We start from the raw sequence: 21,902 nt of genomic DNA, 5'->3' as shown, positions 1-21,902 counted from the left end.
GGGCACTCGGGAAAGTTGCTATGGTACAGGGCGTGGAATGCAAACACAAGTGTGCAGTATATCAGATTCAGGGCTGACAGTGCCCCAGCAATAACATAACCCACAGCCGAAGGTGGAATCACGTGGCCCCGCAAGTAAACGGGCTCCCTCCTCTGGTTTTGGGGTGAGTCACCCGAGAACCACTGCTGCTAAGTCAGTGCATGTGGTCAATGTGCGTCATAGCGACCTGTCGGACAGTGGGAGGGACACACAGCATATTAGCCTTTCATATATATATATTTCATTCAAAACCAGATCTTTGAATGACAATACAATGAAGGCTTTAACTCTTTTGACTATTTAATTTCATTTCATTAACAGTCCAGCATTCAACATTGTGGAGGTATTTCTGGATTTGGAAGGACATCCAATATACTAGCTATCACTCTTCTGTTTGTACGGTCAGAAAATCTGATAGGTATGCTTCCCATGGCCTCAATCATTAACCAAAATGTTGAAAAGGAAATAACCATAAAGGAATCATTATACCATTGAATCATTATGTTCTTTTCAGTAACTATCTATTTACTAATAATCTTTGGGCATGGCCACTCAACCACTTACATACGCCTATTTCCAAATCATATTCAAGTGGCATTTTGTTAAATACTTTGATAAAATAAGAATAACTATTCCTTCCACACTTTCTGAACATAAGAAAATGAAATAAAGTTAATTTGGCAAGACCTTTTATGCTGACATCTACTAACCACTATTTTCTATTCTAAGTGCTTATAAATCCTCCTCCTAAAAATCCCATTATGAAACCTTAATCCAGTGGTTCTCAACCTTCCTAATGCTGCGACCCTTTAATACAGTTCCTCATGTTGTGGTGACCCCCAATTTCATTGTTACAAATTGAACATAATTAAAACATTACAAAAACAATATGTAATTATATATGTTTTCCGACGGTCTTAAGCGACTCCTATGAAAGGGTTGTTCGACCCCCAAAGGGGTCGAGACCCACAGATTGAGAACCGCTGCCTTAATCAGTCTCAATGTTAAGCAGAATCTTAACATTTCCAATCTGCTGTTACTACTGTATTTGCTAATGACTCAGCTTTCTGACAGTTTGTCAACCAATATACAAATTTTCAGTCTGACCGGTGTGGCTCAGTGGTTGAGCATCAGCCACTTGATTCTGGGTCAGGGCACATGCCCAGGTTGTGGGCTCGATGCTCAGTAAAGAGTGTGCAGGAGGCAGCCAATGGATTATTCTCTCTCATCATTGATGTTTCTCTCTCTCTCTCTCTCTCTCTCTCTCTCTCTCTCTCTCTCCCCCCCCCTCTCCTTTCCTCTCTCTGAAATCAATAAAACCATTAAAAAATTTTTTTGAGTATCCCAGATTGTACCTTTTCTGGGCCAATAGATCAAATCATTTATCAATAGTAAATGTTCTCTTAAATCTAGTTATATGTGCTTTTTCAACTTAATTTTACTAATCTTCATTCTTAAGATATTCTCTTTAACAGGGAAGAATCTGACATTTAGTAGGTTTTCTGAGTCTATTTTCTGTTGATTTTACACCAGTGACGCTAAGTAGTAGGCCTCAGCCCCCAATGCTTCTCTGGCTAGATCAAAGTTTTGAGGCTCATAGCAATCCTTCATATGCCTCACTTTATACTCTTCTCTGAAATCATATGATTTTAAATCTAATTTAGATCATATTCTAGGCTCTCTTCTGAGAGCAAAAGATGAATAAGAAGGAGGAGGGGTGAGTGATAGGCAGAGTATGGGGTTTCTTTTGGAGGTATGAACTGTTCTAAAACTGACTGTGGTTATGGTTGCACATTATGTGTGAATAAACTAAAAACCACTGAATTATACACTTTAGATGGGTGAATTATATATGAGATGTCTCAACAAAGCTGTTTAAAAAAACAGGGAGGGGAGAAGCAAGGAAATAGAAAGCTAGTTGCGCTAATTCTGAAATGAAAGCCCACCTGAATTCACATTTAAATCCCTCACCTTACCTTTCCTATCGCATACATTGTGGGTGGGGAGGAAACACCAATGGAATTCCCTCATCTGCTAATGAGTACACTCATCTACCCATGTTAATCCTCTCTGCTTCTGGACTCCATCTATCTCCTGCCTTCTCAGAACTCATCCTGTCTGTTATCTCATCCTTCTAATATAGTCAACTTCCCTCTCACTTGATTTTAAATGTGAGCAAGACTCCCATTAACAAAATCAAACTCTCCTTTGACTGAATAACCTCCTCCTAGTCACTGTCCCCCATAACATCTACCTGTTTGCTATAGTCCACATCTTTTTCCTATTCACTCTTCAATCCAAATCCATGTGGCTTCTACATCTAGTTACCAATGCCATTAAATACAATTTCCTGTCTTCATTACATGTGAGCTCTTGGCAGCATTTGCAGTTGTTGATTACACCCTTCTTCTCAAACCACCCCTCCTTTGTCCTCAGTGACTCACCACTACCCTAATTTTTTCCTTCCTGTCTCCCTTTTGGCTCAGCCTCCTTGACTAGACCATTTAAATATTGGAATTCCTCAGGGCAGGGTACAAGGCTCTCTTCTCATTCTATCTTCTCTCCCTAAGTGATCTCACCCACACCCACAGCTTTAATTAACACCTCCATGCAGACGCCTCACAGATTCCTATCTCTAATCCAGTTCTTTTACTAGTACACCCAGCAGCCTACTCAAAATGATTCCACTTGGATGTCTCAAGGTCCCTCAAAACTAACGCATCTAAAACAACTCATGATCTTGCTCCAATGCCTGGTATTCTTCCCTTGTTCCCTATTTCAAGGAGTGATACTACTATTGATGTGAATATACATTTTAAAAGTTAGAAATCATCCTCAACTCTTCCTTCTTCCCTACCTGGCCCCAATATCTAATTCATCACCAAGTCCCCCTAATCCATCTATTTAACTCCCCACCTCGACCATCACTACCCAAGTTAGAGTCCTCATAACTACTACCTACTTGGCCTACTAAGTAGCCTATTGACTATTTCCTTGAATCCCTTAGAAATCACTCTCCACAATACACCTACAATGACCTTTTTATAACGCAAATATGATTGTCATTCCCTCTGCTTATAATGCTTTAATTACTGACTGCTCTTAGGATGAAGAAAATTCCTTCTTAACATGGCCCATAAAAGCACTCATGGTCTGATCCTACCTCTCTGACCTTACACATGCACTACAATTTCTCCCTCACTACCTATTCACTACTACTCTGGTCACATTGGTCTCCTTTCAGAATCCTTGCACATATGGTTCCCTATGCTTGGAATGTTCTTTGTGCCCATATCCTGCCCCACCTCCTGGCCAACTCCTATTCTGCCTTCATTGCTCAGCTCAATGATCACTTCCTCAGAGAAGTCTTTCTAGGTAAATTTTATCATACATTCTCCTACCACGATGTACTTCTTCATAGTGTTTCTCCAGTTGTATGTAATGCTGCTTTACCTTGTAATTCTCAATTAATGTCTGCTTCCTTCTGTATTCTATTAGGAGCCCAGTGCTTGCAGGTGCTCCATACATGCATGAAGAAGGGTTGAACATCAGCATACTTGATCACTGGGATATAAAATCCAGATGTAAAGAAATGTGTGACACTGTAAGTCAATGAATTCCCCCCAAATGTAGTGCCGATACAAGGACCTGAAGGTAGGACACCTTGAAACCTCTCATCGAGAAAGTTAAGGGAGACTACCTGACAGAGTTAAGTGGTAAGCAAGGAACCTCCCTGTGTTCTTACAGGAAAACCAGTTCGGTATTATAGTCTGTCTATGGGGAGGGGTAAGAAGAATACTTTCATCTTTCACTTGCTCTATTTCAGATTTATTTGAATGCTTTACAATTCATCTTTTGCTTTTTTAAAAAACAAAAAGATAAAGAGAATGAGACAAATAGAACAAAGTGCTAACTATGTTGTACTAATCTCATTTCTACTTCTGTTTCATCCCCATAAGACACCCCCATAATTTTTAATATTTCTAACAAGTAACTAAGTTTATGTCTATACTAGAGGCCTGGTGCACGAAATTTGTGCATGGGTAGGGTCCCCAGTGGCTGCCAGCTGCTGGCCAGGGCCTTCCTTTATTCTGTGCCGCCCCCTGGTGGTCAGCGCACGTCATAGCGAGCAATCGAACTCCCGGTTGGTCAAACTCCTAAGGGGACACTTTACATATTAGGCTTTTATATATAGAGACTAGAGGCCCAGTGCACAAAAATTTGTGCACTCGGGCGGGTCCCTCAGCCCGGCCTATGCCCTCTTGCAGTGTGGGACCCCTTGGAGGATGTCCACCCCAGTGGGGACCCTCACCCCATGGAGGTTTGGCCAGTCTGGGTGAGCGGCTGATGGCTGTTTTCAGGCTGGCCACACCCCCTTTACGGTGGGGGGGTCCCCACTGTGGTGCCTGACCAGTCTGGGTGAGGGGCTGAGGGCTGTTTTCAGGCTGGCCAAGCACCCTGGTGATGTAAGCTCCCAGCCTCTCCTTTTTTTTTTTCTTTCTGAGATTTATTTACCTTCTATAATTGAAACTTTGTTGCTTTCAATGGAGCTCAGAGCCGGCTCCTGCTCACTCCAGCTCCGTGGCCATGGCTGGCTGAAAGCAGGTATCTGGGGTTTATTTACCTTCTATAGTTGAAACTTTTTGCTTTCAGTGGAGCTCAGAGCCGGGCCGCGGCAGGCGGGGAACCTTGGCTTCCTCCATCACTGGAGCAAGCAAGCCTCCTGCTCACTCCAGCTCTGTGGCTGCCGGCCGCCACCTTGGTTGGGTTAATCTGCACATAGTCGCTCTGATTGGCTGATGGGCGTGGCTTAAGGTGTAGCAAAAGTACAGTCAATTTGCATGTTTGTCTTTTATTAGTATAGGATATGTAAGTAGGTCAACCTTAAAAAAGAGTGCCACAAATGATGCAAAATAAAAAGCTAAAGACTGGAATGGGTCTTAACAGTAAAAAGCCTGACTCAAATTATTCGGAAATAGATAATAGCAATGGGGACAAGAGGCTTCCAAACCTGGTCATTTCCATGGTTAGTTACTATTTATAAAATAATCAGCAGCATGATATAAAAGAAAAACTAAAATTCTTCAACTTTATTATTAGCAGTCCTAATAAGAGATTAAACGCATATTTCAATAATTTTTGTACCCCATTACATGAACAATTACAAGTTGATTAAACAAAAGCTTTAAAAAACTGTCCAAATATTACTAAAAGATAATCAGAAAAACTTAAGAAGTCAATTATTTCACCAGAAAAGGCAAGGCAGCAAGTATTTATGGGCTGAAGATGCCACACACAGAATAAAATTGAACTTGTTTACATTTGACCTGGTTCCCTTCACCAGCATTTACACTAGTCACCCCATCCAGTCCCCCATCTCTGGCCTGCCTGTATCATGTCAGTATGGTCTCTGCCTCTCTGACCACATCCTCCTTATCTGTCACCTTCCTGCCTGTCCCCTAACACCTACCGAGTCAGCTATTCACACTTATAGCTCCTCCAAACACTGTATCCTTTTCAAGCTGCTGAGATCATCGTGTCACCTAATCCACTGGGCTCCTAATACCATGTTACCTGTCCTGCTAAGACTGCATGTTTCAGCATGCAGTTTTCTCAGCTCCAGGTTTCCTGATCCCTTAATCAACATTGGATATCCTTTACTAAAAACTTTTCCTATTTAGGCTCCCAGGTTCTGAGCACTGTACAAAAAGTGATGCACCTGAGCACACTTGGTTCACTGAAATTCATGCTGTTCGACTGCCTTCAATTCAGTCAGAAACATTCCTTCAAACTGGATTGATTTAAAACCAGTAACTCCTGGTAGCAACTATTTCAAAATTGCTCCACTTCACTCAGGAGATGTTAGTGTCTGTCTCTCTCTCTCTCTGTCTCTCTATCTCTCTGTCTCTCTCTCTCCTGTATCTGAACATCTTCCTTTACTCCTTCCATATTAAGACAGATGTCCCATCGAAAACATCCCTGGTTTCCTCCATCTGTTGTGATGCATTTCTGTCGCCCTCTGTTTCAACCTGGAGACACACCACAATCACTTGGGAGACTTGAAAAGGAGATGCCCACTCATCCGAGAGACTTATTAGTGATAAAAGGAAAAGGAGTACTTTTACAGAGATGCCACAAGAACCACCAGATCAAAGTGAACAGTAACAAGACTATTGGCCTCAAGTGCCTCCTGACAGCACACACAGGGACATCATCACTTCCCTGGTTTTATTGCCCAAAAGGCATCATCCTGCATTAAATCATGAAGAACCTCAGCCAAATGCAAATTAAGGGACATTCTATAAAACAGTGCTGGAGTATGAAAGGCCGAGACAGAGAGATTGTTTCAGATTAAAGGCAACTAAGGAGATGTCACAACTCAACTCAAGGTGTCATCCTGAATTGGATCCTGGTCCAGAAAAAGGATACTAGTAGGAAAACTGCTGAAATCTGAAAAAAGGTCTATGGATTAGTTAATATTACTTGGTCAATGTTTTTCCCGATTTTGATCATTTTACTGTGGTTATGTAAAATGTTAACATGGGGAAGCTGGGTGAAGGGTACTCCTTTTGCAACCACTTTATGAGAATCTGTAAGGATATCCCACCATGTTAACAACAGTGGTAATTTCATGTGGAGTGGAATGAGATGAGCTTTATATTTTCTTTATACTCATTTGTATTTTCTAAAGTTTTTAGATTTAGAAATCAATTACAACTATTAGGCTTAATGAAGAAAGCACAGATCTCCTGCACACAAAAACACCCCCGCCTCCCCAACACACACACAATCCCACATTACCTAGAGTGTTTATGAAAAGAGAAAGAGGAAAAAGTTGAAAATTTCAGCTTCCTCTCCCCCTACTGAGTGATTTCAAATAAACAGAGCTTTGGCAAACAGATGCTGAAGTAAGAGAGAAAGAATCTGATGACTCTTAGGTTTTGAGCCAGAGATATAGAGACAACATTTTTAAACCAGTCAATCAAGAAGAGAGAGACCAATTTTGGGGCAGAGAAAATAAATTCTGAGTTGAAATTTTAAGTTAGAAGTGATGCCACAGTACGGAATCATAGCATCTTAAGTGTTGAAAAAGATGCTAGAGGTCATCTAAATCAGTAGTTTTTAAGTGCTTTTTGGGTCACTGATATCCTATTTTCTACTCCTGCCTGCCACAATTTTTTCAAAGAAAAAATCTTATGTAGAATCCCAATAAACAAATTAGAATAAAGTAAAACTGAAAAAGTGAATGAAGGGAGAAAGAGCCCCTGGAACCTGTTTCCCTAGAGTACTCTTTGCATTTTTGTGGAACATCAAGTTTAAAAGCAAAACATATACTTTCCCTGCCTGTCCCCATTTCTAACCAAAATAAGAATTCCTGCTATCTGTCTCATGGGAAGTATCATGCTTCTCTAGATAAGTAGGTAGCAAACTTGTGGGTCATATGGTCTCTGTCACAACTACTCAACTCTGCAACTGCAGCAGGAAAGCAGCCATAGACCATAGGTCAATGAATGGGATGGCTGTGTTCCAATAAAACTTTCTTTACAAAACCAGGTAATAGGCTGACTTGGTCCACAGTTTATTGACTCATGCTCTAGACAATATTTGGTGGGTAGAGAAGAGAGGTCAAAGAGTATGTGAACCTGAAATTAATTGTAGACAACCATCAAATCCTTTCAATTGTCCCTCAGAAATCTACTCTCATATCTTGCTTCTCCTTCTTGCCCTTAGCTTTCCTTGTCACCAGAGTTCTCTTAGCAAGTTCGTCTTCTGCCATTACATCCATCTTCCCAGACACACTTCTAATCTCATCTCATCTCTGACTGAAACATTGCTAATAGGAATGTAAAATGGCACAGCACTCTAAGAAAAGAGTTTGGTGGTTTCTTAAAAAACTAAGCAAGTGCTTACCATGTGACCCAAGATAGCATTCTTGGGCATTTATCCCAGAGGAAGGAAAACTTAAGTTCACACAAAACTGATATAAAAATGTTCATAGGAGCTTTATCTGTAATAGTCCAAAACTGGAAATAGTCCAGCTGTCCATCAAGTGAATGCCTAACCACACTGTGGTAAATCCAGAAAATGGACTACTATTCAGCAATCAAAAGGAATTATTGATATACTGCTTGCATGGGTCTCATGGGAATTAAGCTGAGTGAAAAAAGCCAATCTTAAAAGGTTACCTACTACATGATTCTATTTAAAAAACATTCCTGAAATAACAAAATTACAAATTTGGAGAACAGATTAGTGGTTGCCAGCAAGGGTTAGGGATGGGGGGGATTGGGGGGGGTAGGAAACCAGTGTTGCTATAAAGGGATAGCAAGAGGGGGGCCTTGTGGTGATAGAATAGTTTTGAATCTTGATTGAGGTAGTGGTTTCAAAGAAACCACATAGCTATCACATGATAAAGCAGGGTAGAGGCCCTGCCCCAACTCATATACTATCAATATATATATAAAAAACTATCAATATATATAAAAGGCTAAGCCACCATCTGACCATCTGGTAGGTATGATATGCACTGACCACCAGGGGGCAGAAGCTCAATGCAGGAGCTGCAGACTGCGGTGACTTGGTAGCAGTGGTTCTCAGGTGACGCACCCTGGAACCAGAGATGAAGGAGCCTGCTTCCTCACGGGGCCACGTGATTCCACCTTCGGCTGTGGGTTATGTTGTTGCTGGGACACTGTTGGCCCTGAATCTGGTTTAGTGCACACTTGTGTTTGCATTCCACACACTGTACGACAGCAACTTTGCAGTGCCCTCTTGCACTCTGGGACTCCTTGGGGGATGTTGAAGAGCCAGTTTCGGCCTGATCCCCACAGGTCTGACTGAGGGACCCCTGCTCACTCCGCAGACGCCCTTAGAGCCACAGAGCTGCCCCAGGTGTGGCCAGCCAGAGAGGGACCTCTGGAGGTTGGCTCCAGGGCGTATCTGGCCCATCTCACCCAATCTCACTGCACCAGCCACCTTCTAATTAATTTCCTTTCAATGTGCATGAATCCATGCACCGGGCCACTAGTATATTTATAAAACTGGTGAAATGTAAATAAGGCCTGTGGGCTGTTCAATGTCAATTTCCTGGTCTTAATATTGTATAGTTATGTGAGATGTTACCATTGAGGTAAACAGGGTAAAAGGTAGATAGTATCTCCCTGTGTACTTTTGTGCAACTTCCTATGAATGAATAATTACTTAAAAATAAAGACTTAAAAGAAAGTAAAACAACAGAAGATTTCCTCAACTCTCTAAGTATATCTTTAGGCTGTATGCAAGGCTCTTTTCAATCTACCACAACCTACATTTTAGCCTCACTTTCCACCATTCATTTATATCTTGTCACCTCTATAAAGTCACCCTGAACTTGTCACTGTTTTTCTGAACATGCCAGACTTTATGCTGTTTCACATTCCGTTCCCTCTCATTCTTTGCCTGCCAAACACCTTAAAACCCAGTTCAAATGTCACTTTAAACTTAATGCTATCTCTGAAGAGGTACGGACTGCATCATCCTTTTGATTCCCACAAAATTATTGGTATCTCCAAATACCTGTACTATATTGTATTATTTACATACTTATTTCCTCTCCTAGATTATAAACTCCTTAAAAACAGGGAAAAAATTTTGATCCATGTGCCCATCTATTTGCCCCAATATATGAGGGCACTAAAATTTCTGTGGATTCAATCAAGTTTGGAATCTTTTACAGAAAAGGTTACTTGCACTGTCACTTTTTGCAAAAGACTATCTTGCTATATAATGTACACATGCAACTCAGCATAATAAAATTCCCATAATTGAGATGGGAATCACTGTATATAAAGTCACTGTTTTTAGAAACAATTTTTAAATAACTTATTTAGCAAAAATGTCCATGTTTCTGTTCACCATTAGTTTATATAATCAAATTTATTATAATTTGCATGTAAATAGTTATTACTGAGAAATGCCTCAAAGAACCCAGATTTTTGGGGGGGAGGGGAAGGTTTAAATCATTTATTTTTTTTTTGTTTCTTCATACCTACTCTTTAGCAAAAGAATCAATTTAAACAAGAGCCCTCTGAATATATATATACCAATCTATATGTACTGCCTTAATATCAGTTCATCCTTAAAAAACTATTAGATGACCTTAGTGAAAAAAGGAAGTTCTTAAATCAAAGTAAATTAAGATAAAGAATGTGAGATGGAATCTATAAGTAAGCTGAGAAATATTGTTGGTGCCAAATATTTGAGATAATGAGAGCACGTCTATCATCATATTAATTCCTGTATTAACTTTCAAAAAGAAGTCCTACACACACGCGCAGGCACACACGACTCTCTGTGGAAAAAAAAAAAGTCTGAGTGTTCTAAGCTGAAAGATCATGGACCAAGAAAAACCTATTAATAACCTCTGGTGTTAAAGATTACTCTAAACAAGTTTAGTAACCATGAGTCACTGTTAAATGGTCACTCTATGAAAAGACTCCTCCCTTCCCCCTCTTAAGTATGCCAGCAAACTTACTCCTCTCCTGAAACGCGTGAATGCAGCTATTCAACACTGTGAACACACACATTCACAGTGATGAAGGGAACCAAGTGTGTGCTGAGCGAGGCAGCCATACCTTCTTTATATAGTATGCAGTGGGCAAAGAGTGTATAAATAGCCACTTCGTACACCAGACCTGTGTGGCTGTCAGCAATAAAAGAACAAATTCCACCCCACCCAATTTCACCCTCATACCCCAAATATCTAAAAATAAAAATGGTAAGATAAACCATTTTTTCCTAAAGGTATGAAAAAAGTAGTTTCCAAATTATTTCAAAAAGGTGTGGCATAGTTCCTAAGGGACTAATCTATTTGTATTATACATAATTCTTTTAAAAAATATTTTTATTGATATCAGAGAGGAAGGAAGAAGGAGAAAGAGATAGAAACAGCAATGATAGAGAGAATCATTGATTGGCTGCCTCCTGCACACCCTCTACTGGGGATTGAGCCTGAAACCTGAGCATGTGCTCTTGATCAGAATAGAACCCAGGACCCTTCAGTCCGCAGGCCGACGCTCTATCCACTGAGCCCAACTGGCTAGGGCTTATATACAATTCTTTTTTTTTTTTAAAATATATTTTATTGATTTTTTTACAGAGAGGAAGGAAGGAAGAGAGTTAGAAACATTGATCAGCTGCCTCCTGTACACCTCCTACTGGGGATATACCCGCAACCAAGGTATATGCCCTTGACCGGAATTGAACCTGGTACCTTTCAGTCCACAAGCTGACGCTCTATCCACTGAGCCAAACTGGTCAGGGCTATATACAATTCTTAATATGGCAACTGTATACCATATAAAACAAGTACACCAACATATTACAAGTAAAGGAATAAACACTCAAATGTTGTATTTATCATTTGTCTATAACATCACAGGAAATGAGAAGCTGCCCATAGATATAATGAATAAAGCAGAAATAGGCATTACTTTACTATAGGTTTGGCAGAGTCAGGAGTGAATACCATCTCTGAATCTAATATGATGGGTTACCTAGGAAACAAAAGCTTCCTTCATGAGGATTATGAGAATAACAACAGGAAACTACTCTACCTCAAAATAAGATGGAGGACTATTCTCTATGAAGGCACCTTGCAAAATATAGTGTATCAATGTAAGAATAGAACAACCATGCAAGTTTCAATTCTTTCTGCAAGACCTGAGTGGTGACCTAGTCCACACCAAGACATATCCAGAGACAGGAAACTTGCTATCTACCAAGGAAGCCAACACCCACCTATTATTTTTCCTAATATCAAGATGAAACTAGACTCCCTGCTTTACTTCCACTCACAGGTCTTAATTCTACCTCCTACCACCCTCTGCCACCTCCCCTTTCCTCCTATTAGATGGTCCCCTAAAAACATTTTACTAAGAGCTCCAGGGCTCAAATTTTATTCTTCTGTATTTCACATCTCCAGTTCTTTCAACTATTTCTCATGGTAGACTTTTGAATTTCTGTACCAGCCTGGTCACGCCCCTCTCAACCCACTCGTTTCTCTACACCCTCAAGTATGGACTTGTCTACACAGAGAGGCTGTTCACTTTGGATTTAAGTAGTGTATTTTTACTGTATCAACCTAGGCTTTCAATAGCCTTTCTGGGGGATTTATTACATGATCTATTCACAGGGCCAACATCTGTGCTTTTCAAGCTATCCTTCTCTCAGTTGGTACATGGGTAGTCTTCTTACTCTTTACTGAGTTACAAATGACATGCAACAAACCACACATATTTAAAGAGTACATTTTGATAAATTTGGACTTATTTACATATCCATCACCACCACGATTCTTCTGTACTCCATTTACTCCACCAACCCCACTCTAACCCTCCACATCTCTGCCAAACCCAAAGCAACTACTGATGTACTTTCTGTCATTATGGTTTCCATACAGTTTTGTATAAATGGAATCACACATTATGTACTCTCAAGTGTTTGGCTTCTTTCACTCAATATTTAATTATCTGAGATTCATTCATGCTGTTGTGAATAGCAATAGTTAATCTATTTTATTGCTGAGTAGTGTTCCATACTATTGGTGTACCCCAACTGGTTTATTTACACACCTGGGCTCTTTCCTGTTTGGGACTTTACATTACAATTAAAGTTGCTATGAATATTTATGTATAAGTCTTTGTATGGACATATATTTCTTAAAATGGCTAGGTATGTATAAGTTTAGATTTTTAAGAAACTGCCAAACTATTTTTCCAAAGTGATTGTATCATCTTATGTTTCCATCAGCAGTTCCAGTTGTTATGCATAATCACCAATATTAGTATAACAAGTATTTTTAATTTTAACCATCCTATTGGTGAGTAGATAACTCATATCTTTTCTTTGAAGTTCCCTGATGATTAATATCTTTTCACGTGCTTATCTGAAATCTGTGTATCTTCTTTGATGAAGTGTATATTCAAATTTCTTGCCTACTTTTTACTGGATCATTTGTTTTCTTATTAAGTTTTGAAAGGTCTTTAAATATTCTGGATGCAACCTTTTATCAGATAAATGCTTTGCAAAGATATTCTATTTGTGGTTTATCTTTTTTATTCTTTTAACAGCATCTTTTGAAGAGGATAAGGTTTTAGTGTAGATGAATTCCAATTCATTAATTTTTTTCTTTTATAGAGTATGCTTTTGGTGTCATGTCTAAATATCCTTTGTCTAACCAAGGATATTTGGTTAGCAAATATCACAAGGCCACAAAGATTTTCTCCTGTTTTCTTTCAGAAGCTTTATAATTTTAGGTTTAACTTTTAGTTGTGTGATCCATTTTGAGTTCATTTTTATGTATGGCATGAGGTATGGGACCCCCCCTTTTTTTTGCATATGTGGCTATCAAATTGGTTCAGTACTAACGGTTAAAACAACTATTATTTCTCCATTGAACTGCATTTGCACCTTTCTCAAAAGCTTCCCTTACATATGTGGGTTTATTTCTGGATTCTCTATTGTGTTACACTGATCTATACGTCTATACCACACAATTTTGATTACTGTACCTTTATATTTCTTGCAATTAGATGGTGTGAACCCTACAACTTGGTGTCGTCCCCCCTCCCCCCAGCTGTTTTGATTATTCTCGTTCTTCTGCATTTCCATACAAATTTTAGAAGCAACTTGTCAATTTCTATAAAGTGTGCTGGGATTTCAATAAATCTATAAATCAATGTGGAAAGAATTGACATTTTAACAACATTGAGTCTTCAAATCCATAAACAAGGTGTTATCGCCCACTTATTTAGGTCTTTCATCTCTAGTGATATTTTAGTTATCAGTGTATAAGTCTTTCACTTCTTTTGTCAGATTATCCCTAAGTGTTTCATATTTTTTGATGCTATTCCAAATGTGTTTTTTAAAATTTCATTTTTGGGTTTTTCATTGTTATTATACAGAAATATGATTGCTCTTTATATACTGATGTTGTAACCTGTAACCTAACTAAATGCACCCTATTAGTTCTATGAACTTTTTTTAATAGATTTTTTTAGCTTTTCTATGTAGATGATCATGCCATTCACAAATAAAGACTGTTTTTTAATTCCTTTCCATGCCTTTTATTTCTTATTCTTGTTTGCCTGCACAGGCTAGAATCGCCAAGTACACAATTGAGTAGAAGTGGTGAAAGTGGACATTCCTATCTTATCCTTGATCTTGGAGATAAGCGATTCAGTGTTTCACTGTTCTGTGCAATGCTACTTGTAGCGTTTCTGTGGATGCACTATATACTACGGTGAGAAAGTTCTCTTCTATTCCTAGTTTGCTGAGTTTTTATAGAAAATGAAGGCTGTGGTTTTTTATTCCCCCCACGTCTACTAATGTAATGTCAACACAATAAATTACACTGACTGATTTTTTAATGTTAAACTAGTCCTACATTCTGGAAATAAATTCCACTTGGTCATGATGTTATTATCCTACTGTTAGATTCAATTTGCTAATTTTTTGCATCTATGTTCATAAGAGATATTAGTTTATAGTTTTATTGTAATGTCTTTGGTTTTGGTATTAGTGTAATCCTGGCCTCATTAAGTAAGGTAAGAAACATAAAAATTTTCTGGATAAGTTTGTGTAGAAACTGTGTGATTTCTTACATGTTTGGTAGAAATCTCTAGTGAAGCCATCTGTCTCTAGCTTTTTCAGGATGGTATCCTGCAACAGATCACTGGAAGCTAAGAGTAATCCAGTAATCAAATCCACTGGGTGTAATTAATCATGCAACAACAACAAAAAATTCCTGTCCTCTGAGCATCCTGAAGTACAGAGGGAGTTAATTAATGAACACAAAACTGAAAGCTACTAGGACCAACAGAACACACCTCTTGAGAAGGGTCATTTATCTCACTGCTTCTGTGGATAGTAGCACTGAAAGGGAATGTGATACTTGGCCAGCATCATAAAATTCAGAACATACCTGGCTATGATATCCTCTTACTAGCCACAAACTCAATATACAAATCATTACAATATTCCAAATACCTGTTTTATCCTATTTAGTAGGAATTAAGAAATCAGCACGAATCCTAATGTGACAATGTTTCATGTTAATTCTGCTTTTACTCCATTTTCAATAAATACAAAGTTATTGAGCCCTGTCTTTGGAAGGCTTATATTTTAACAGGGGGAAGAAATATTAAACAAACACCATTAAGTACATTAAAAATGTTAAGTGCTACATAGGTAAACAGAGGAAGATCAGTGAGAGCAGGAATGTCAGAGGGCAGGGCTGCATTTTACAAAGGGGGTGGTTGGGTCAAGTGTGACACTGAACAAACGCTTGAAAGCAATAAGGGAGTAAGCTGGGGAAGAACATTCTAGGCAAAGGGAATTGTCAAATGCAAAAACTTAAAGGGTGTGACTAGAGTGCATGACTAGAAAAGGAAGCCAATGTGAGGAGAGTACTAAGAGAAGGAATCATTGAGGCCATGGGCCAAGGGTCGGCATTTATTTTTCTGTAAAAGAGCAGACAGTAAATATTTTAAGCTTTGCAGGCCACATAAGTTTGCATTATTCTTCTTTGCTTTTTAAACCAACCCTCTAAAAATGTTAAAACCATTTCTAGCTCATGAGTCTTTACAAGATAGGCCTAGGCAGGATTTGCCCTGTAGAACTTAGTTCGAGCCCTTGTATAAGGACTTTGACTTTTACCCTGAGAAAATATCATCTGATTTATGTTTTAAAAGACCAACCCATTAGAAGATCAATACAGTAATCCAGAACAGAGATCATGACAGCTCAGACTAGGCTGGTAACTAGGAAATGGGGAGAAGTGATTAGATTCTGGCTTTTTTATTTTTCCTCCCAGATAAAGTCGATGGATTTGCTCATAACTGGACTTGGGAAGTGTGAAAAGAGTCATAGATGACTCAAGACCTTGGCCTGAACAACTAGAAGGATGGAATTTCATTAACCACTAGAGGCCCAGTGCACGAATTCGTGCATGGGTGGGGTCCCACGGCCTGGCCGGCAATCGGGGCTATCTCGCCCAGTACCAATCGGGGCCGGCCAGCCAGGAAGAGGGACTGCGGGAGGTTGGCTGGTCAGGGGGGAAGGATCACGGGAGGTTGGCTGTGGGAGCACACTGACTACCAGGGAGCAGCTCCTGCATTGAGCATCTGCCCCTGGTGGTCAGTGCTCATCATATCTACCAGCCGATCATCTGGTAGTAATGGTCGCTTAGATTTTTATATATACAGATTAAGGGAAGATGAAGATTGGATGTATAAAGTATGTGTTTTACTTTAAAGCAAAGTAGAATTCCTATTTCTTAGATTCTACCATAACTTTGAGCTACTGTATTTATTCTTCCATAACTTCAGAATCATTTTTTGTCGTTACAAAAAGATCCTGTGATTTGAATGATTAAAGGTTAATTTGAGAAGAAATGGCATCTTAACTATATTCCATTTGATAACACAGACCAATTATTCTATTGTGCCTCTGAATAAGGTTTTACAATTTTTTTCATATAGGTTCTTGCATACTTTCTGATGAAAGTATTCGCAGACATCTTATTCTTTTTTGTTGCTATCATAAATGAAATGCTTAAGAAAATAATTTCTAGATTGATTAGATTTTTATCTTTCCATTGTTTTCAGGTCTCAGTTCCCTCTCATCACCACTTGAATTAGTTGCTACCTCCTGCTGAATCTTGATAAGAAAGGGAATCAGAAATTTCAGGGTTTTTCTCCCTATTCTTAATCCATCCTATCCTATATAATAAAAGGGTAATATGCCAATCAACCAAACGGCAGAACGACCGGTCGCTATGAAGTGCACTGACCAGCAGGGGGCAGGCGCTCAACACAGGAGCTGCCCCCTGGTCATTAGTGCGCTGCTCAGCCACAAACCGGGCTGACACAGCAGCAGTGGCGGGAGCCTCTCCCACCTCTGTGGCAGCGCTACAAATGTCCGAAGGATGGCTTAGGCAGGGAGAGGGCCTAAGCCGTCAGTCTGACATCCCCCGAGGGCTCCCAGACTGCTAAAGGGCACATGCTGGGCTGAGGGGCCACCCCCTAACCCCCGACTACACGAATGTCGTGCACTGGGCCTCTAGTTTCAGAATAAATAGATTTTTCATGGATTGCTCTTCAGAGTTGCCTGCTTCTTTTAAAATAAAATTTAACTATTAAATAAAATTTAATTTCAACTATTTTTCTTTGCCTTATAATAGCAGAAAGGTCTATTTGTGATTAGGTATAGAGCAGGATTCCTGACATTTTGGGCCACATAATTCTTGGGGGTGGAAGAGAGGTCTCATGTTTAGCAGCATCTCTGGCCTGTACTAACTAGATGCCAGTAGCAGCTTCTCATTGGGTTATAACCAACAATGTTTCTAAGCATTGTCAAATGTCCCCTTGGAGGACAAAATTGCCCCTGTTTGAAAACCACTGATTTTAATCAAGTAGATGATATGAATTCCATCAGAGACTAAGCTTTATCATTATAGGATTCACCTCCAATGTCACTTCCTCAATAAGAATTCCTCCATATAACCTATCTAAATTAGGATACTCTCCCTACCCAACGCCACCATACATACACACATATTCTTTTCATTAAATACCACAGTAGATTTCAAAGTGTGGTCCGCTTTCAAGGGGTTCGTGGGGTCAAAACTGTTTTCACATCAAACTAACATACAATTTGCCCTTTCCCACTATACTGTCATTTGCACTGATTGCTGGTGCTGACCCCTTAGCCAGACTCAAAGCAGTGACACCAAACTATACTAGCTGTCATTGTAGTTTTTATCACCATGCACTCAACTGAAAAAGAAAGAAAGTAATGTATAGGGAGGTTCTGAAAGATGAATAGGGCTGAGGTGGAAATGGATGGGGGGTGGGATGGGGATGAATAAGACAAAGGCATGAAAAACAGTATAGCTGATCATGTGCTTTAGTTACTTTCAATGAACAGAGGCAAGTTGAGATGCTAGAACACAAGAATAAGGGAGGGGTTGAAATTCACCTAGAGAAGAGAGATGAGGTCACAGAGTCTTGTGTGCCATGCAAGGAGTCTGCAGTGAAGGTTTAAGGCAAGGGAAATATTTTAGAGATAAGAAAGGTCATGAGGATCTTCACTAAGTAAGAATGGAAGTCAGAATCAATTCATAAACCCCTCAGGAAGTAGGGATTTGTACTATCAGCGAAAGATGACATTTTGAAGGAGAGCAGGGAGACAAGATTGGGATGAAAGTCAGGTTTGGGCTGTAGTGATTAGGTAGAGGGAGATATTCATCATGGAAACAGGGAACACAGAAAGAAAACCAGAAGAGGTTAACTCCCCAGGAAGACTACTGGTGGAAACACTGATTTTAGGAATCAGATAAATCATTTCAACAATAAAAAAACCACAAAATTTAAGTAAACTTGAAAACCTCAAATGAAAAAACGAAGAAAAAAGTTAGAAATATGTTTAGTAGTCAGCAGTACAGGAGAAAACCTGGTGTTTAAACAGCAGCAAATGTTGTATTTTAAAATACAAATTGGGATTTATTAATTTTTTTTAAATCACCTCATAATTTATTCACATTTGCTCCTAATCAAAAGATTGAAAATACAAAATAATGCCAAATACATACCTTTTCTGCTTTTTTGTCAGAAATGTCTTGCTTCTCCAGCACGGCCATGCTCTCCTTCAGGTTCTTCACGATATCTGCTGGAGACTTGTGAGACTTCCCAAATGGGAACGGCATGGCGGTGGCAACAGGCACCTCGCTGCACTCTGCCTGCTGTAGCTGGGGACACAGTACAAGGTACAAGTAAGAAGAAAGTGATGTCAATTAGAAGACATACTTTCTAAATCAGTAGGAACTGGGAAATCTACCAGTATATGTGAGAAATGATAATACAGAGATATCTTAGAATTGTAGAACACTTCTACTTTTCAAAAACCTTTTTTATCACCTGCTCTTCCAACCGTTTTCATTTGAGGAGGAACATACAGGTGCTGACAATGTAGGGGCAGCAGCTATCCTTCACAGGGCACCTAGTTCTGCCAAGCCAATGCTGAGTACTAAGTGGCAAAACCAGCTCAGGTCTGTTTTGATCCAAAATATCCTTAATAGCTATCTCTATTTTACAGTTGAGAAACTGAGTCAAGGAGCCTCAAAGTTTAGGTAAGGACCTTAGTCAAACAGCACTAGCAACAGGCCCACTATCTGGGTCTCTTCCAGTGTTCATGCTGTTCCTCCTAAGTACTTTGGTGGGCACATACTTCCACAGCCCACCCACCCTCCCCTTCCCTCCTCTTCAGTTAGTCACAGCATAGGAGTTGGAGAGAACCTTGAACAAACCTCCCATCAGACCCTCAAATCCTTAACAACCAGTTTCAACGTGTACTCTTTCTACCTACATACAACTATCTCCTATGAAGGAACTCACAGGGTAACACCATGCAGATAATGAACTTCTGAAAGTTCTTAATTTTTGTGGGCAGCAGAAAACAACATTCCCACCAAATCAACCACAATATTACATGGTGCAAAAAGAGACATCAGCCTGGCCAATGTGGCTCAATCGTTGAGCATCAACCTATAAACCAGGAGGTCATGGTTTGATTCCTGGTCAGAGCACATGCCCCCGGTTGCAGGCTTGATCCCCAGTGGGGGGCGTGCAGGAGGGAGCCAATCAATTATTCTCTAATCATTGATGTTTCCATCTCTCTCCCTCTCTCTGAAATCAATTTTAAAAATATATATTAAAAAAAAGGACACATCGCCGAAACCGGTTTGGCTCATTGGATAGAGCTTTGGCCTGCGGACTGAAAGGTCCCAGGTTCGATTCCGGTCGGGGGCATGTACCTTGGTTGCGGGCACATCCCTAGTAGGAGATGTGCAGGAGGCAGCTGATTGATGTTTCTCTCTCATCGATGTTTCTAACTCTCTATCTCTCTCCCTTCCTCTCTGTAAAGAATCAATAAAATATATTTAAAAAAGAAAAAAAAAGAAAAAAGAAAAAAAAAAAAAAGGACACATCAACTATTCCAAGAACTCACCTTGAAAAAACAAAGTTAACAAGACAAACAATGTAAGTAACTTGGGAACATGTCAGAAGTGACTCAGTGGTTGAGTGTCAACCTATGAACCAGGAGGTCATAGTTCAATTCCCAATCAAGGCACACGCCCAGGTTGCGGGCTCGATCCCAAGTAGGGGACATGCAGGAGGGAGCTGATCAATGATTCTCTTTCATTACTGATGTTCCTATCTCTCTTTCCCTCACCTTTCCTCTCTGAAATCAATAAAAGAAATATTTTAAAAAGTTATGATTTCTTTCACTAAATAAACTAAAATAAGTTAAACTCATAGGCATTAAACCTGGTATAAGATACCAAAAGATAACACTTTTGAGAAGAACCTTATGGCTCACTTAGGTCAGTGGTTTGCAAACTGTGTTTCAAACTCCTATATTTAACTGTCCCTGATGCCTACCCCCACCTCTGTCAAATTAGAGAGAGGCAAATCTCAGATAGCTCAACCTTACTTTGTCCCCCCACCCCCCCATCAACAAAAAATTTCTCTATTGCATAGCATTATACTTCTTTTGAACTTTGTCTAAGACTTCATTTGAACAAAGTATTTGACTGTTTTTCTCTAACATTTGAGATACAGTGATCTACATATCTATTTACAAATAAGCATTCAGGAGAGAAAAAGCATGCAAATAAATGCTAATGTTAAACTTACAATTAAATCATGGACAGGTATGTTATTTTGTGACATTTTGATGTGTTTTCATCTGAGCACTCTCTATACCCAAATATCACCTATCTAGCTCATATTCTGTCAGCCTGTAAACCCTTCATTGTTTAATTAAAACCACACTTTATTAAACAAAAGGAAATGTCCTCTAACATAGGTTCTCAAAATTCAAAGGTGCATAAATTTACTTCTGAATATCTTTTCTATGACAAGAATTGTGGGTCAATTATAGGCAACTTACTCCCATGGGACTGTTATGTTTTTCTTTTATTACCTGCCTACATGGAACACAAATCCTGGATAATTATTTTCCATCATGTTTCTCTTTTCAACTTTTTTTTCGAGGGGGGTGAGGAGAAAAGAGGTTGATTCTCCATAAACATTGCGGATTCACACAGTCAACTCTCCGAAAATATCTTTTCTAGTACTCTACAACGAATGGCAGTGATGCCACAGTCAATGCTGGGTGGAGGGTGGGAATGAAACGGTATTTTGCAGGAAATGTTATGGTGCTATGCAACAGAGATATTTTCAGCTCTGGCTCAATGGTGGAAGAAGTGACTTTCCAGGGCAAAGGGGATTTTAAAAAGTCTTACTATACACCAAATACTGTTCATAGTACAGAGTACAGCTGCCGAAGAGAGCACAGATAAGGAGAGGCACAACACATTACTTCTCGTAATTAGTACACCAGGCAGTCAAGAGTTTGCAGAACATATAAACTAATAAGGCTGTATTTTGAGGAAATACAGTGAGCAACAAGGACCGAAACAAGAAGTGGTTACTCCTCAGCAGGATCCAGTCACAGTGGTGAAGCTATTCATGACATGCTCACATTTGCTCTTCTTCTCCTCTCCCTCTCATTCCCTCACACTTCATATATTCCTTTATGATATATTATTTTAAAAATATAGTTAAAATAATTAAGTAAAAAATAAAAACTATACAAATAATTTTATTATAACACTTGTAAATAAGAATGATATAGTTCTTATTTTATTTGTTTATTGACTGATTGATTTGAGAGGGAGAGAGAAACATCGATTTGTTGTTGGTTGCCTCCTGCACATGCCCTGACCATAGATTAAACCCACAACCCTGGAGCATTGGAAA

The 21,902-nt window shown here is 39.4% G+C and overlaps 1 protein-coding gene across 9 annotated transcripts in view; it reads right to left on the bottom strand.

Moving 5' to 3' along the window:
• The window catches only part of CAB39 (calcium binding protein 39), an 86,528-nt gene that overhangs the window by 35,863 nt on the left and 28,763 nt on the right, over positions 1–21,902 (bottom strand). For all 9 annotated transcript variants that reach the window (XR_004969318.1, XM_036319423.1, XM_036319420.1 and 6 more), the window contains exon 2: positions 18,671–18,826. Coding sequence is in view for 8 of the 9 variants with exons in the window: in XM_036319423.1 (XP_036175316.1) it covers positions 18,671–18,784 (114 nt within the window). In the remaining variant the exon portion in view is untranslated. The remainder of the gene's footprint in view (positions 1–18,670; positions 18,827–21,902) is intronic.

Source organism: Myotis myotis, unplaced genomic scaffold (assembly GCF_014108235.1).
Source record: "Myotis myotis isolate mMyoMyo1 unplaced genomic scaffold, mMyoMyo1.p scaffold_m19_p_8, whole genome shotgun sequence".
Lineage (NCBI taxonomy): Eukaryota > Metazoa > Chordata > Mammalia > Chiroptera > Vespertilionidae > Myotis > Myotis myotis.
Note: the sequence above shows the minus strand (reverse complement) of the source record. Positions and strands in the feature narration are given on the sequence as shown.